The following is a 19,237-nucleotide window of genomic DNA, read 5'->3' on the forward strand; positions in this document are numbered from 1 at the left end:
TTCGCCACCTAGTTCTAACTTTCCCTAATCCCTTTATGTTATCATCTAATATTAGCGCCATTAATTGGTAACATTAATTGTTATTTAAACTGAAAGTTTTTATCTCTTACTAGTTATAGCAACACGGCGATGCCAGGGCTATGAAACTGAAAGAAGTCCCTTGAGTTAATAAAAAATCTCCTACCTAAGCTAAAAAATATCATTTTGTTTGACTAATTGCACCCATATTTTAACCTAAAACACAAGCATATTCCGTGTAGTATTATTATTCACTATTAGAATAACGACAGCTGTCCCCCAAAGCCTTTATCCCTTACCCCGAAGGAAAAAGAATTTAATAAAAAGATGAATTGCAGTTACAACAAAACAAAAATGTGTCTTCCGTAGAAAAAAAAAAAGTCAATAAAAATGCGCATTGCAGTTAGAGCAAAATGAACTACGCCGGGCCGTCACCAAAGGAGTGTGTGGGGGAGGGGTGCTACCCGCCCCCCACCCCAGTTTTTCAGAAGTTTGGCCGCCAATTTCATTTTAGCGATCCAACAAACGAAGAAAAAGGGAAACTTTTCGCTGTTTTTAAAAATTAAAATAGTAATTATAAATGAACAATTGAAAAAATAATGACAAAAAGTAGTTTTTCTGTAAAATGTGAATAAAAAATGTGTACTTAAAATACAATTTAAGAACATCCATGATGATTATCTATGTAAGGGCCGCGGAAATATACGCTTCAAACATGTTTTTAACTCAAGTCGAATCATGTATACGTACGGCTCTTGATATGTGGCTCTTGATTAAAATTTTGAACGTTTATGAAACGATTTTATTTTTCCATGATTGCAATATAATTTAATACTTATGGTTTTTCCTGTCAATGATTTACAAATTCATACGCCCTTCATCTTCGGTACGATCGTGCTGCGAAAATTAGTGCACGAACAGACAAGTTAAAGTGATGAACACTTCTAAACTATGTTGGAAAGTTGAAATGTGATCAAATGCCTAAAATTACAAGTTTAAGCATTTTCAGAGCTATTCAATGTGAAAAATGTGCTAAGACGTAGTTTTTTATGACTCAAAACAATAAATAATAATTTATACCATTGTATCCAAAAATGCACACAACACGGAGGAGGGGTTGGAGGTCAGTATCAGGAAACAGAAAGGGTGCCAATGTTCTGCCAAACGGTTCCATTTTTCACCGCGGTGCGCCCTAGGTTGAGGGTGCCAATTTTTCGCCCGCGTTAAGGGTGCAATTTCGGCTCCGTATAAGGTGCCGCTGGTGAACAAGCTTTTCACCCTTGAAAGGTGCCAAATGCAACCTGTAGTTTTAACAGTGTACTGGCACAAGGTTCAGTTGCTTACAAGAATTAGCACTTTACGCTTTACAGTGAAACCTGTGTATAACGATATTGTCTATAACAATAAACCTGTCTATAACAATATTTTCCTCGGTCCCAGTAAAATTTCAGCATGAATAATCAAACTGTCTATACGATAACCTGTCTATAACAATATTTTTTTAAGTCTCAACAGTATCGTTGTAGACAGGCTTTACTGTATTTTAGAAATTAAGTAGACAGCAACTACAGTGGGAAAGTAAAGAGTAGTATCTGCGAAAAGGAGTTTTTGATATATTTGAAAAAGCGCGTTTTAAATTCCATACTACAATAGGGAAATGTTGAAATTTGACCTTTTCTTCACACTTTATTTTCAGCGTAAACCAATTAACAAGCTTGTACTATAAAGCTAAAGTACTATAGGTAGATGACAAAAATACACAAAAAAATAATAAATAAATTTAAAAAATTAAAAATTTTCAGTTACTGCGTTTTACTTTCCCACGGCAGTGTACACGGCTCGTTATATCACACCCCAGCATGGAAAGTGACACAACTCAAAAAAAAAAAAAAAACATTGGAGAAAATCAAGGTTTTACTCAATACTAGTTTGAAGTGATTTGATCTAAACTATAATAACCCGAGTAAAAAAAATGTGATTCTTACTGGTTAGTTTTTGTTGTCTAAATTAAAAATGTATACTTACAGCTAAAAAAATTTCTTTCTTATGTATGAACTTTTAATGATGTGTCGCTATTGATTACATTGTTTTTGCACCACTACGCAACAGTTATATGTAGTGAGGCATGGGTAATTAATAAAACAGAGGAAAACAGACTTCTCATTCTTGAAAGAAAGATCCTTCGGTCAATTTTTGGAGCAGTAAAAGAAAATGATGCTTGGAGAAGTTTATAATAACTTTGAAGTATACCATAAATACAGACAACTCAACATAAGAGTAATTAAAGCCAATAGAATCAGATGGCTGGGGCACGTATTTAGGCGTGCAGATCTGGACCCGGTTAAAAAGCTTACTTTTTCGAAGATTGAGGGTACAAGGAGAAGGGGACGACCAGCAACAAGGTGGCTGGATAGTGTGGAGAAGGACCTAAAAATTTTGGGAGTGAACAGGTGGAGAAACCTGGTAACGTGTCGTACCGCCTGGAGGAAGCAGACGGAGAAAGCCTTGGCCTGCACCAGGCTGTTGTGCTGATGAAGAAGAAGAACGCAACAGTTATATAAGCTAACTTTATGCGAATTGAGTGGAAAGAAAGATAATTAAATTTAGATTTCAAATCAACAGCTAATACGTTTTTCCCAAATTTTGAGTTGGTGTCGCTTTCTTCGCTGAGGTGTGATACATTTCAGTAGTTCTGAAGTTACTATTCGGACACTAATTTGAAGTTGTTAATCTCTCTATTCCACTGTGTTATAATGTTATGTGTAATATGATAAGTTGTAGAATCATTCGAATGATTTAAAATAAAAATGGACCGAGTGTACAATATACACGGTCCGTTTCAAAACATATACACACTGTATACATATGTTTTGAAAAAAAAAAAAATTCCCGTTACACTAAATTTATTGAAATATTTCATTTTACATCACATTTCTGACATGACTCAAATTTACTCTAAGTGGCAGGATAACATTTAACAAAGTTAGTTCATTTTAAATTATGTATATAATTATTGTTCCTGAATTTTTGATAACTACACACTATAAAAAAAAAATTCTTTGGGTTTACTGCCAATTGATGTGCTGTAAAGTAAGAAATTTCATTGCCAATAATTTTTTTTTTTTAATCTTTTTTTTTTTTTTTTTGTATTTAGTTGTCAGGTCGCTAAGATGTTCAAGTGCTTCCAATTCCAGGTGGTGTTCCCTTCACTATGACCAGTGGCGTATATATGTTTTAATTTAGAGGGGGCCCAAACAACCAAGATTAGCTCCCCCCCCCCCCACACACACTTTTTTTTGTAATTTCATTTTTTTGAATCTGGAGTAACAGTGTCCTGATCTTTTCATTTTTTCGATGCGGGGAAAGGACTTCATACTGTTAGTCCTCTTTATACTGTCATTCATTGCCGCAACCAAAAAATAGTTTTTGGGGAGCATTCTTAAAAAATTCTCGCTTCTGGTGGAAGAATAGATCGGTGGTCCTCCCCCAAAATTTTTTTGGAATTGCAGTTCGAAGAACTCAGTTTTAGACGTTCTCTGGGTGATGCCACGGGGAGGAAAAATTCGGGGGCCCTTCTGCAAAAATTTTTAGAAACTGAAATCTTAAAAACGCCATTATAGGCTATATTTGTTAAAGTTAGTGTAATGAGAGGAATGAGACTTTTTCAAGTTGCCCTGGATTGATTTTTTTAAAAAATAGAGCGAAATTCATCATCCCTAAGCCCATTTTTCCAAATTTAATTTCTAAAAACGCAGTTTCAGACTGACGCCGATAATTTTACAGGCAGGACAGTTCTGGAGCTCTCCCCAAAAACCCTGAAAAACGAAGAGATATTCAATTATACTAGGTGGAGGGATGGATTTAAACGCTCTCCACTTTACATTTTTCGAAATTGTGAAATTTTCATCTTCAAATTTCTTATGGGAGCAGTCAGACCTTCGTCTGAAATTTGATCGTAATTGAAGTCTTAAAAACGCGACTGTGGACCATATTTGGTAATGTTTGGGGTTCGGCCATTTTTCAAAATTGAAGCTCCATAAAAGTAATCTTAAACGATTCTCGATTCTTTTAGAAGGCAAGACGTTTGGTAATTGTCCCCTGGAAATTTTTCGACACTGAAGCCCTGAAAACAAGGTTTGAGAAGCTCTTTAGTGGTTTTAGTGGGTGGAGAGGGCTTACGAAGTGTAGCACTTTAAAGACTTAGGAAAACGAAAAAAAGTGGGGCGGAAGGGGTAAAGAGATAAGGAGGTGTTAGACGTAATTACCCGATCAACAGTCAGTAACTTTTGAAAATTTTATTTTAAGGTTCTTTTCAGAAGTAATTCAGATTTTTCCCAACATTAGGTAATCTCTGGAAAGGAATAGCTCGAGAATCCTCCCCTGAAAGATAAAACGCAATTTCAGGTCATCTTTGAAGACGTCTAGAGGTAAGGAGTGGTTTTAGAGATCCCTCCGCAACTTCTCAAAATTGAAATCTTAAGGAACAATTTCAGACTATTTTGGTAGTAACCTTAGTGAATAGGGATTGATTCAAAGATCCTCCTCCAGAAAAGAATGAAAAACGCCTAAATAAATGCATTTTAGAACATTCATTTCCATTATTAGTCCAACCGAACAACTAAAACTTATTTTAAATTTCTAGCTGGAGACGAGAGTCAAAGAGAGAAAGATTTTGAAAACCCTTCTTTTTAGAAAGACAAGGAAGAAAAAAATGTGGGGGGGGGGGGCGGGGAGGACGAAGAGAACGGAACTTACTTTCCTAAGTAATAAACTGCATCTGTTAAAAACATTTTAATTTAAAGATTTATTTTGAAAGAATTGAGATTTTTCCCTAACATTATTTGCTTTTCTTTTTGTGAAAGTAGCTTCGTTTTCCCAAGACACGTTCTTTTCTTAAATATGGAGTACGGATCCTCTGACCCGTTCTGAACACCATTGCCTGTTGCCATCTAAAGCAGAATTCCCAAACTTTAACGATTCGCGGCAGCCTTTGAAGAATATGAATTTTCTCAAGGCATCCTAATCTAGTGTTATATACATATTATTGTTACCATGGGCACCGCTTCCTGCGGCACCCAGTTCGGAAATCTCTGATCTAACGTATTACAATACAGTAAAACCTCGATTATCCGAAGTAATTGGGACCAAACCTACTTCGGATAATCGAAATTTTCGGATAATCGAGAATTCATCTATAAAAATTTAGTTTAATATGTATTATCGTCTTTAAACTGTTATTATGATTATTTTATTTGTTAAATAGACTAAAATTATAACTAATAATAAATTTATATCTGAAACGAAAACTTACAATCGTTTCAATGGAAGCTTCACCTGGTATATATTGGCCATCCTTTTTCCGTGCAGCTCTATCCCGAAGTTTTGTTAAAGCATGAGTTCAGAGGAATCACAGTTCGTATTGTTCCAATCAAACAAGGGAGTTTAAGAAACACTCAAAAGCATCATTGTTAATGATCTTATTTACTCCGGAATCACTATCGCCTTCATCCTCATCATCTTCTTCTTCTGAGAAATTTCGGAATGCTGCTATCAATTCCTCATCATTGAGCAACTGGAAGGAAGACAATTCAACCAATCTGTGAGTTCTCTATCCTCACAATTTTCAAAACCTTTCATTGTGCTAAAAAGGCTTGATAATTCAGCAACACTCTCTTTCACAACGTCTGTAGCATTTTCATCTGCGCTAGTTGAAAAATTCGGCAAAAGTTTTCTCCAACGTCGTCTTAGTGTTATCTGCACTCTTAGTTTGAAAAGGACTGCTTGCATACAAAACGAATGTGAGACAAAAAAAAAAAAAACTCTAAAAATGCGTGTTTGTTAAAAGAAAATTTTGGATGATAGAAAGTGAAAAAAAAAGTGAAGACGAAACCGACTTCGGTTAACGGAGAGTTTTGGTTGATCGAGGTTCGGATAAGGGAGGTTTTACTGTAGTTATCACTATCATATTTATTTATTCCCTTTTTTTTTTTTTTTTTTTTTTTTTTTGGTTGCTAAAAATTTGGAAATTGTTTGTGAGCAACTAAAACCAAAAATAACTACACTGGTGTGCAAAAATTAAGGACGAGACGGTTTTTTCAATAAAACTTTGTACAAAAGCATTCCAAATCAACACATTTAATACCGTAAGATCCCCAATACGTAAGGACATGTGTAATGTAAGCAACACTTACTAAAAGAGAAATCAGAGGGATCAAAAGAGGCTTTATTGAAAAAGTAGCATGGAGCGCAATGCGACTGAAGGCCCGAAACATCCCTGTGATGGGTGTCCAGCAAGAAACATCCGGTCTTTAGAAGGGGATATGATCTCCCCCGACTGCTAGGCAGGTTTCATAGCGTCTGCCCATGCTGAGAATGAGGGTGTCAATGAGTTGTTGAGGCATTGCTGCCCATTCGTCTTGCAGCGCCAATCGAAGCTCCCGAATCGTTACTGGTGGTAAGGTACGAGCTGCCAAGCGTCTGCCTAGAAAATCCCATACATGCTCGATGGGATTGAGATCCGGAGATCGTGCCGGCCGTTACATATGTTCAATATCCTCACTCTCTAAGAGCTGTTCGGCAGCTACTGCGCGATGACATGGTGCATTGTCGTCCATGAAAAGGAACTGCGGACCCATAGCGCCTCTAAAAAGACGCACATATGGAAGAAGAATCTCGATACACTAACGGATCCCGTTGACTGAGCCTGCGTCGAAGATGTGAAGGTCTGTACGACTACCAAGCATGATGACTCCCCAAACGAGAACACCGCGACCTCCATACCTGTCCCTTTCAATGATGTTCGAGGGATGATTGCGGCTTCCCCGCTCTCCAGATGAGTATGCGATGAGAATCGCTACTCAGACTGAATCTGCTCTCATCTGTAAAGAGTACTTGTCCCCATTCATTGTCTCTTCAATTCCGGTGTTCCCGGCACCACAGAGAACGCCTTCTCCATTGGGCAGGCGTTAGAGGTACACACCGTATAGGGCGTCGTCGTGCAAACACACCACCACCGTGCAGTCTTCTGGCCACGGCAAAACGCGATATCGGTCGTCCAGTCGCCTGTGTCGTGTGTTTAGCGATTTCTCCCGCTGTCTGCCGCCTGTTTCTTCTGGCCTGTAAGACAATATACCGGTCATCTGCGTTTGTGATTCCTTGTGGACGACCACTACTGAACCCCCGGATAGCTGTTCCTGTAGTTTGAAATTGTCTCCAAAGTAGTGAAACGATGCTGTGAGCAATTCCGAACTCTGCAGCCACACTTGTCACACTGCGGTCTTCCTCCAACTTCCCAATGATTCGACCTCGGGGAAAAGCATCCAGATGTCGTCTAACAGATTGATTATTCGCCATTTCTCGCTGAGGCAGCAACTCGGTGTGATTTTAACTGCTATACGGCGTGCAATCTCTTTGCCAGAAATACTGATCTTACACCGACAACATGTTTTATACTACTCAGACACTCCCCCATCACGTCTGCCTGCATATCTGCGCATGTGCTACCGTACATCACCTTACTTAATCTCCTGATTGGTCTTTCTGTCCGCTCTGCCTCTTCGTTCAGCTGATATGCTAATTTTTCGACTTCGTCGTTAACTTTTGCACACCAGTGTACCTTTATTTAATTTTTTAAAAAGATTTTGGAGGGGGCCGGGGCCCCTTCAGCCCCTCTCTTATATACGCCCTTGACTACGACAGTTTTTATTTATTTACGAGCTAACCCGGCACCATTGTTCTGCCACATAAATTATTTCTAGAATTCAAAAACTCTGTTGCATAATTTACAGCTTCGTCAGAATCGCAAACTGTATCGATCGATTTGCATAATACCACATCGGCAGGTCGTATCTCGAAGTTTAAATCGTCAATCTCCACATTTTTTGCTGCCAAATATGGCTTGAAGAGAGTAACTGAGTGTTCGTTACCTTTTGATGTACACTGCGTCTGGGTTATTTTGAATATTCAGTAGCAGCTTAAATGTTGAATGAGCTGTTCTGCATCCATCCAGTAAAATTACTGCAATGTCAAATGATGCAATGTATAATGCGATGTCATCATTAAATCATATTTCGGCAAGAATTGCAAAATGAGAAATGTTTTGCTATTTTCACATGGTGCATCCCCCCTCTCCCAAAAAAAAATGCACCTTAACGCGCCGAAACTGCCAGAGGTATAATCGGAATGTCACTATCCATTTTTTTTTTTTTTTCAAATTGAGAATCAAAAAATACCTATAACCCCAAAGTTTCACCCTTTCATTCTTTAATCGCTAATTTTCCAATTATCAAAATACCCGTGCAAAAGAATCAAAGAGCGAAATTGAAAATCATTGCAAAAGCCTTGCTTAAATTATTCAAACATTTTATTTGTTTTAAATAGTGAATGGCAATAAATAAAATTTTAAATCATTGAGAGTTTTCGGAGCGTCATCTAGTGAGGCTATATTCTGCCGGAGCGTCGCGAAAAAAAATTCTAAAAAGGAACTTTCTAATTACCTAGCCATATGGAACATGCTTTATGTCCTATTCTCATACCTAACAAATACACATAAAAAAATTCATAAAAATCGACCGTTTCGGAGGAGTTTAATATCTGACACCGTGACAGGATATTTTTACATATTAGATTTCATAAAAATCGGTTGAGCCATTTCGAAGGAGTTCAATAACTAATACCGTGACAGGAGATTTTTATATATTAGATTTCATTATTATTTTGTTTTGTTTTTTAGTTTTTTCATTAATATTATTATTTATTTTATATTCAATTGAGATATTTTTAATTGCAGAAGGTAAGCCTTGACACTTGCAGAAAAAAAACATCTGGAACAAATGTTAACAGTACAAATATTCCCCTTGGTAGCATTAATATAACTGTCAACGTTACTTTATGCGTTAAACAAATGTGCATTGACGTTACATAATAACAATTTCAAGTGTATACAATTGAAATTGTTATTTAGTTTCCAATAATCAATTCATAAATTTTTGATTGCTTCTCTCTTTCAAAATAAAAATTTTCATTAAACGGTTAGTTAAATGGGAAGGCTAAAGTTTTACGCTTTTTGTCTTTTCTTCGTTATTTAGGAAGGACTCACCTACGAGATACTGAACAAACTTCAATATTTAGATCAAGTCCTCAGCGAATCCTTACGATTATACCCGCCTATTATATTGTAAGTACAATATACTGATGTACTATTTGTATTTCATTACATAAAGGACACACAACATTAAATTCCTTAAGCGTAGTCTTTACGCCTGCACTAAACATCTAGATATGTACTTGTTCTTCTAATGTGATAATACACTCAGGAACATTAAAAATAACACCCCAAGAAAGAAGAAAGGTACAATCGCGAAACTTTGCATGCAAGAAGAATGACATCTGATATGCAAATGATCCAAGTTTGGTGTCAATACGTATGACCGTTTACCTACAGTATCGGCGGAATCGGGAAAAAGGTGCTATACAAACCAGTGCACAATTTAAGATTTATAAATGTTCTGACTACATCCCGATTGTTGGAGAACCTTAATGAGTGAAGACAGGTAGGAATCCTTCACTCGGGAAGGATGCCTACCTGGCTTTTAGGGAGTTGCGGGCTGGTGAACGAGCCGTGTTGCAGTCCAGGTGGATCGTTCGGAGTGTTCCGTTAGAAACTGTTGGAGGCAGAGGACATGGGATGGTACCCATGTGCGAAAAACCGGGTCTGGAGCGACCAGGAAGACGACGAGGAGAGAGGATCGAAGGATCGTCTTGCAATCGGGGCTCGTGAATCCCACAGTGACTCGTTCCACCTTACAAGCAGACGTAGTGGTAGCAGTTGTTCCCCGAACCATCTCTAAACGTCTTGCGGCACTGAATCTGCAGTCAAAGCGCCCTTTTCGCGTACTCCCTTTTCTATCAAAGCATAGGCAACTCCGTCTAGAATGGTGCGGAGCCAGAGCGATGTAGGATGTCACTGACTGGCAAAAGGTGGTGTTCAGTGATGAATCCCGGTTTATTTTGGGGTTAGATGATAACCGCGAACGGATGCGGAAGTGCCCTGGAGAAAGGTACAATTCCACCCATTCTATCGCACGACACACTGCCTGCACCACGGGTATAATGGTCTGGGGGGGGGGGCATAGCCTATGATAGTTGGTTCACTCTGGTTGTGGTACTTGAAACCTTAACAGGGCAGTGTTATATTAATGAAATTCTGCAACCACATGTAGGACCGTTCCTAAATGGTCTCCCAGGGACAATTTTCCAGCAAGATAATGCTCGGCCGCATACAGCTAGAGTTGCCCAAGACTTCTTGCGTCCTTTTGGGACTTTCTCATGACCTGCCCGCTCCCCCTACTTGTCCCCTATGGAGCATGTACGGAATCAGCTGAAACGCCAGACGCCGCCGTGCTTCTCTGTGCACGATTTAGAAGTGGCTGTTCAAAATTTGTGGGTCCATCTGCCTCAGGATAAGATCAGACGTTTAATTAGCTCAATGCCAGACTGTGTTGCGGCTTATATTGCAGCAAAAGGGGGTCCAACGCGCTATTGAAGTAGCACTGTGCTTATCTTCTTTCTTAGCCTGTATTTGTTTAACCCACTCCATGCTCAGCCAGAAACCCCTTAACGCGCATGCCGCAGATAACGAACGGAGTAGCTTTTTGCTACGTTGTAATAGCGCTTTTCTCCCTATTTTGCTCTCGGGATTTTAATGTTGTTTTTGCTGTTCAGCTTGCATTCGAAAATCGCTTCACTTTATTAGTTTTTTGGCACTGAATTAAATAGTGCAATAAAATACAAGGTTGCTAATATGTGCTGAAATATTCATTAAATTTACACAGTACATAACGGGAAAATAATAAACAATAGAGGATAGGACGAAAAGCAATTATTTTTATAACACTAATTATTTTATTGATTTATTTTTCTTTTTGCTTTTATCTCAGTATATCATTCTTTTCTTTTTATACACTTAAGAAATCAAAACTCTTAAATGTAAGATGATATACCTTTCAAAAGGGCTTAACAAAACATTCTTCAAACAATTGTCTGATTGATCCAACCTGTGAGCAAGGGGAGCATTTGAATGGACAAAAACGCTTTAACTGTGGGAATGATTTTCTAAGCGGATAAAAAGTATTCTTCGGTGCCTTTTGATACATTGTGACCCTTCAAAACGACCAATAAACACAGAGACATCCCTGCTTTTCGGTTCTTTTACCGTAATTGCGATGACTTTTAAATCCCTTCTGAGTGTCCAGATATCAGTTGCTCAAGCGTGGGAAGTATTTTAAAGATAAATGACTACAAAAGATCAAAACTTGCGGCTAATCCCCTATTTCCCTAAAGGATACTTTTGTGCATGCAACTAAAAGCCCCCAGCTGAGAGAGGAATAACAGAGACTGCCTGGGCGGATTCCCTAAGGAGATGTCCCCCTTGGTGTCTTGCGGTCAACCCTTCCACATTATTTTCTTACAACAAAACAGTTTGAATCAGAAAGGAATTTCAAAGCAAGCTTTACTGCTTGTATTTGAGAACATGTCTTCAGAAGAAAAAAAAAGAAAATCTTGCTTGAAATCGAGTCGGATTGTTTTTCTTATTTTAAAACATATTTGGATAAATTTTAGTTAGTTTCATAGGATTATTTACTAATTAAGGCAACTTGATTATTGAAAAGAAACCAAATATTTTATTTTTATTTTTAAAATCTCATAAAAGAAGGTGCAGTTAAAACATTTTAGCTATTTTAAAACAGTAAATAAAATCTGAAAAAGAAAGGGAGAAAAGGAATGTTTCGTTTCGTATGAGTAAAACGAAAAGAACAAGATATTTTATTTCATTTTTACTGTAGTACATATTTTATGTTTTGCAGGGTCAACTATTACGTATAATCAATGCGGTCGTCATAATTTTTGTTTGCGAAATTAAAAATATTCAAAACTGTATCACTAAAAACCCATCAAAGAATGCCGTGAATATAAAAAGTTAAAATTTAAGTTTGAAATTATCACGATTTAAAAATAAATAAATAATAAAAAATAATAATAGTATACAAATAAATAAAAAGCGTAGTAAACACATTATAATTTAAAAAAAAACATACTCGTACAAAATTAATATGTGTAAGATAATTTTTAAAAAATGTTGTGTAAAATAAATTATAAAATTTGAGGATTTTGAACAATTTAGTGAAGGTTGCTTGTGTAAGAAGGTGGATTTTTAATAACAAGAAAAAAAAAATTCTGTTTATTTGCTTTATTCAGGCATAGAAATATTGTTAAATGTGTAAGGAAATATTTTCACACTTCATTAGGAGTTCAAATGATAGAATGCTAAGAAACAAAGCTTCCACGAAAAGATAAAAATATAATGCCTGATTATTTGAAGCATTATACGTGTCCCATACATCACAGGAGTACTTGAAAGATTAATATCTTAGTAAAATAAAATAAATTACAACAAGTTTCGTGAAATACTATAAGTTACGTCCCTTTTGTCTAAGGAAAAGAGCTTGATTACCGCTCCCCTAAATGCACCAGAACCCAACAGAGAAACGCAATAACAGGGTTCTGCCCCTGGAAGGATCGCCGACACATATTCGGCCGAGGCAAAAACTGCTAGAAACGCCGTGACGACACAGGTTCGTCGAAGGCAGTTAGGGACCATTTTCTTGCGACGAGCCTGAATCGGCCGGGGCAGTATTAACACAAACTGCGCGGCCGATCCTGTATCGGCCGGGGCAAAGAATGGGTTAATTTACTAGATTTTGGGATCAAGTGTATCTCTCATTCGTATTAGTCTGTATATTAAATTTCACTTCGATCCAATGTTTCTTCTTGGTGTGCTATTTTCAATGTTCCTGAGTGTATATTTAATAAAAACTAGATTTAATAAGTACCTCGACTATATTAAGGCCTTAATCTAGTTTCAAAATTGACACACGTAATCCTCAGCACTATATATAACTGAAATATTTTCTCTTCGTGATAAATTTAAAATCAACCCTTTTTTATGTTTTTCAGACCACATAAACAAAAATGTTGCATTTAGAGCTAAGCAATAACAGAGATTTTTTTTGTTAAGTCAGTATGTTATGTTCTTGTAACAAAGTTATCGCGCGCGCGGGGAAAAAAAATTTTCTTCTTTTTTCCGACAAAATCTCGCACTAGGAAGATTTTTTGTTTTTAATGAACATTTTCGTTATTCTTTAAGTATTCTTTCAATTCAATTTATACAGCATCAGAAAAAATTGTAAATATGTTTAGTTATTAATATTTTATTTTAAATCCAGCTTAAAATTAAAAATAAAATACTATTATTCGATGATTTTTTATTATTAATTTAATACAGCATATTTGTTTTTCAAATAAGTAAATTTCAATCAAAGTGTTTCAGTGAAAGTGAAAGTAAACGTTAATTGACGAGAAAGATAAATAGCTCTTTCATTTCTGTAAAACTGATGGCAATAACGGAAATTGCCGAACTAATACCTAATTCAAAATGCACCAATAAAGTAAGTAAAACATCAATAACAGACTCGAATATTGACAACAAACTCAAATATTTATTAACAAACATTCCTTTCACCAAGTCTTATCCTTAAGGTGTAAATGATTATTATTTCAGAAGTTTTCTCATAATAGAATAAACTCTTATTTATTTTTGTGTTGAATATACAATTTTTCCTTCAAATGTGAGGTTTTATTTGTGTGTGTATGGGAAATTTTGTGCATTTATTTCCGATTATTATTTGATTAACACTGAAAAAAATTATTTAAAGATGCGCTTACTTTTGTGTTTTAAGCTCAATAACTTTTTTTTCTGCTTATGAAGAATTAAAATATTTTATTAAGCTCTTAAAACATCTTACTACTGCATTTTTTAATGCAGCTTTGTGAATCGTGAGGCCTCGACAGATGTCGTTTACGGAAAACTCAAAATTCCAAAAGGAGCAAGTATTCAAGTACCAGTTTATTTTCTGCATCATGATCCCACATTTTGGAATAATCCGGAGGAATTTAATCCAGACAGGCAAGTAAAACTTTTGTCACCAGAGAAACGTCTTTGTCTACCTGTTCAATTGACTATTACCGAAATGTTTAGATTTCATTTTGACAGTATTTCCTTCAAAATATTTCTCCTTGACACATTTTGCGTTCTATACGGGAAATATATCGTCCAGGAATTTACAGCTTAGACATTTTAATCATGAATGGAGAAAAAAGAAGTCTTCAAATATTTTTCTTGTGCATTACACCAATGGGAAGCATCGGTCAAAGAAGAGGTCAGCTCCAACTTTTAATAACTATTTGGAATCACCAAAAAAAATAAATAAATAAATAAATAATTTGAATTTTGACATCTTGAATTCAAATTATGTTTTTCGCAATCACGAGTGTGTGTATGTCGGCGTGTGTGTTTGTGTGTGGGGAGATATGTGTGTTTGTGTGTAGGGGGTATGTGTATGTGTGTGTAGGCATGTGTGTTTGTGTCTGTGTGCTGGCATAAGTGTGTGGGTAGTTGTGTATATGAATGTGTGTGTGGGGGGTATGTGTATGTGTGTGTAGGCATATGTGTTTGTGTCTGTGTGCAGGCATGAATGTGTGGGTAGTTGTGTGTATGTTTTGTGTTTATGTGTGTATGTGTGTAGGTGTATGTGTGTGTTTGTGTGTGTGTGTGCATGTGTGTGTGTAGTTGTGTATGTATGCGCATGTGTGTAGGACATGGATGCAACCTGGAGAGGGCTTTCGCTATAGAAGCAGCATCGTAAGGAGCCGGTCGACGGTGATGGTGCGGAGGGTGGTGGTGGGAAAAAAAATGATAGGACGCCAAAAAAAAACGGTCAAATTTTATATTACCTACATATTAGAAGTTACCCCTACGAAATCAATTTCAACGATATGTTAATAAAATATATTGCTAATTGGGTGCAATTATACTTTACGCATTGGAGCTCTAACGTTTTTGTCCTAATACATAGAATAACCATTCGAACAATATTTGGTTCTAATAAGAAAGACATATGAGTCTTGTGATAAATAACCCTTTAGTATCAAAAAAGTAGAGAAAATAGAGTTTCTCTTTAGTTTTTCCTGAAGCATAACCTGTTACGGGTCTTTTCTTTTAATACTTTATGAACTATTAGTTAGAGATGTCATGTACAGAGGGAAAAATGGTTTTCGTCATATATTTAAATGTAACACGAAAAACTCGCAAAACGTGGAGCAACTCTTTTTCTTGCACCAAGGTCTTTAATTTGAAAAACTTGCTTTCCTAAAGTGAGTCCTTTAGCAACCTTAGACTTTATTTGCAGCACGGTACCACACTTAAAGATTCCAATATGTTCACACAACTTTCATCCACCATTTTGTATATTTCGGGCAGTATAAGATGGCGAATTCCACGCTTTTAAAACTTACGAGTTTGTATAAATTGCAACATCAAGTTAGGCTGGGAAATCTCCTCTTACCGTCTTCTTTTACGGCCATTAACTATTACGACATTCTAGTTTATGTTGTGTAAACTTAAAACAAATGTAATTAATATTTTCAGCTCACTTACCAGTTACGAACCTATTTTTAACTACATGTCACATTTTAAACTAGAAGCAGAAAATTAAGAATGGTTTTGCCTTTAAATGTTTGTTGCATCTTAGTTAATTTCCATTCTTAAAAATATAACTGCACCCTGCAAGAATTTAAGGTAAAACCACCAATAGTTGACACCCGCACTAGTAGTTGACACTTTACTAATAGTTAACACTTATAAGAATAATTAACAAGAGAAATTATAAAATCGTACAAAAATTACGAAATTGGAGTTTAAATTTGCGATACTTACCTTTCAGCTTACGCTTAGCTGTTATTTTGGTGCCTGTGTTTCTCTGGTTGAGTAATCACGAATTGCTTGACTTCTCACTTGATTCGTGGTTATTGTCATATAGCTTTATTTTTCTACTAGTGTTACCCGCACGGCTTTGCCCGTAATAGAAAAATTAAAAGGTCTTTTGGTTCGCCTGTATATTTGCAAATAATGTATGGTGAATTTTCTCACCAATTGGCTTGTACCCATGTTACGGTTCCACGTTATGATAATTTCGTATCTCGCCAATTGGCTTGTGCCCATGTTACGGTTTCACGTTATGATAATTTCTTAATTTACTCGTCTATCTTATGATAATTTTGTTCTTAAAATTGGAATAGAAAAAGAACCACATCGAATTTTCGAAAAATCGCTTCGAGGTGCACACCCCCATGCTACAAACTAACTTTGTGCCAAATTTCATGAAAATCAGCCGAACGGTCTAGGCGCTATGCGCGTCACAGAGATCCTGACAGAGAGAGAGAGAGAGACTTTCAGCTTTATTATTAGTAAAGATGATTATAAGACAGACTCCTCTGATCCTCCGAGTCCCCGCACAGATACTACTGTTTGGCGATGGTGAGGGTGACTCTTCAGTTTCATCCTTTCCCTTTGGCTCCTCGATTTTGTTCTTGCTTTCCGAAATCGACTAGATTTATACCCGGCCCTCTAGATTTTACACATTTTCTTCTGATAAAAACATAAATAAATTAGCAATTAAATTGCTACTCAAACATGAAAATTATCACTTTAATAGAGATTATTATAACTTACTCGTATCAATATTAATTGATAGCACAATAGGAGGTTGTAGAGATTGGCGAACGGTACTAATGTTTTAATTCGCCATATTCTTATTTAGACGCCACGTGGAGCGTGGCCGCCGCTAATCTAGATTCTTAGCGAAATCGTAATACGCCTTCAAATTACAATAGCTCCTAATCTACTTCTGTAGGATGAAGTTGTAAAAAGTAGAAATGGAGTTTAGAAATTTTTCCTGCACATGGCTTTAATTTTACAGAAATTAATTTATGATATCCAAGCACTTATTGATTACTAGGTATAAAAACTACAGGCTCACATTTTATAATGCTACAAAATATTTTTTACTCACGATTTTTGTAACAACTACATTGTTCACTCACGTCTTGAATATTTAAAGGTTTTTTACTCGTCACATTTTATGTTTTAAGTAATAACGAATCCAAAAACATAGAATACAAAAAACAGAGCATATTACAAACTTATGAAGGGTGACTTAACCATTTTCTGCTTTTTCGAACAAAGAATGCTTACACTGCAATGAAGTGATCTGCTCCTCTGATCTGTAATAAGGTGATATTCAATAATAAAAGAAATGGTTCATATTTATAGAAAACAACCACTGTAAAGAGGGCTGTATTTGATCTTAAATAAAGTAAAAACGCATTTAATTATAAAATGTTACTATATTAATATAATAAATAGGAAAATATGCGTCTCCCTGATATTTTAAACGTATTTTATATTTTTACGTATGGCCAGCTTCAGAGAGTAGGAAGTTTTTGTTGTTCTAAATAGAAATCTTAATTTTTAGTACTCGAAATTCAATTTTTGGTATTTCAAATCGTGTTTCACAACAAGGGCATGGTTCCTTTCAAGAAATGTGAAGAGATTATTTTTGATGCATTTACAAACCATGACTTAAGACATTTTAATTTTTAGGTTTTCCCCCGAAAACAAGAAAAAACACGATTCCATGGTGTTTCAACCATTTGGTGCTGGCCCACGCAACTGCGTCGGTATGAGATTTGCTAGAATGGAAGCTAAAATGGCTTTAGCAAAGTTGTTACAAAAATATAAGCTTTCTCCAAAGCCTGGCAGCAGAGAAGTAAGTTCTAAGCAACTAATTCACGACTTAGTATATTTTAGTACATCCATCAATTCCCAAGTTGAAAAGTACACCCTTGTGCGAATTAATGGAATTAAGTTGGGAATTTTTAATTTTCAAATTTTTTAGGTTGTCCAATCTTTGTTTATAACAGCTGTTAAGCCTACCAGTTGATTTTAATCAAACTATCACCTCAGATTTTTTTTTTTTAAATGTCATAAATAATGTGTTTTGTTTAAGTATTATAAATTTCTACATATTTCTGCTGTTTTTTCTCACTTTTTACCTTTTGTTAGCCATGGATATTTCTCCACGGAAGAGGCAGGTCATTGTGACATTGAGTGAAAATATGATTGCACAAAAAAAAAGAAAAAATGATTTGTGCTTTGCTAAAAATATGCTTCAGAGATCAAGAATTCAAAGAAAAGTGCAAAACTCTAGATGACTTTATGCCCAGTAGAATTAAAATGGTGCTGGACAAAAAGGGAGGGGGGGGGGGCATACTAAGTGGTGATTTTAATTTTATAATTAAATGTAAATAAAGGTGATTTTGTAAAAAAATTGGCTTGATTCCATTAATTCGCACATGGGTGAACATTTCAAATAAACAGAAAAGCTACTTCATGGGCTAGTAAAGTAAAAATGTAATATGGAATGACAGTAGTGCAGTCATTTCCTTTGCACTGAAGAGTCAAGCATTGGAGTCATCCATGATTTGAGAAGGATTATTCAAGTTTTTATCTTGGATCAGAGACATCCTTTACGACACATGATGGGATGGGCGCGCGAGCTGGTTTAAAGAGAAAATGTTATTCTCAAACTTGAGTCAAACAAAGTCTTAAATCAGTACTTGACCATGAAATCCGTGGCCATAAAGCACTCATGATAATTTTTTAGAGTTGAATAACTAAAAGTGTAATAAAGAAATCAACGCGAAATTCTACAGCATTTTTTTTTTCTTTAATAGTTTTCTGCGCTCTGCCTTGAGAGGAGACCTAGGAACACATTGATTTTAAACCTTTTTCAGTGACTATAATTAAATGTTGACTGCTTCTCAGAGATGCAGTTAAGAAGCCGGCTCGATATCTATCTTTTTAACAGTTCGTTTAAATATTTCTAACTAAACATGTCTAGTTAATTCCACAATCAGTTGAAAAGTGTTTCATAAATCTCAATTGTACGAAGGGGTTTCAAAAACTACGGTAAAAAAAGCTGTGACGAGTGTGCAGATTCTCTATGTGAATATAAATCTTGCTGAATGTAACGAAGAGGATCAGAGCTTTAAAATAGTACCTGTGGATTAAGCTGGGTGTCCGCTAACAGGAAAAACTGTCAGAAGATGGCTGCGTTGACGAAAACATGATTTATAATCAAACAAGAAATGTGATAAAGCCTTTAGACGAATTATACTACCCACCTTTACAGTCCCAACCTCGTGCGTAATGAATACCTATCACTTCAAGTACCTATCAGTACCTAATCAATACCTATCACAA

General features: G+C 36.0%; 1 protein-coding gene across 2 annotated transcripts in view; it reads left to right on the forward strand.

Moving 5' to 3' along the window:
• Positions 1–19,237, forward strand: part of LOC129218298 (cytochrome P450 3A5-like) — an 84,728-nt gene that overhangs the window by 55,881 nt on the left and 9,610 nt on the right. For both annotated transcript variants that reach the window (XM_054852532.1, XM_054852533.1), the window contains exons 11-13: positions 9,105–9,193; positions 13,901–14,041; positions 17,576–17,741. In XM_054852532.1, the coding sequence (XP_054708507.1) occupies positions 9,105–9,193; positions 13,901–14,041; positions 17,576–17,741 (396 nt within the window). The remainder of the gene's footprint in view (positions 1–9,104; positions 9,194–13,900; positions 14,042–17,575; positions 17,742–19,237) is intronic.

The sequence above is a fragment of the Uloborus diversus genome, chromosome 3 (assembly GCF_026930045.1).
Source record: "Uloborus diversus isolate 005 chromosome 3, Udiv.v.3.1, whole genome shotgun sequence".
NCBI lineage: Eukaryota > Metazoa > Arthropoda > Arachnida > Araneae > Uloboridae > Uloborus > Uloborus diversus.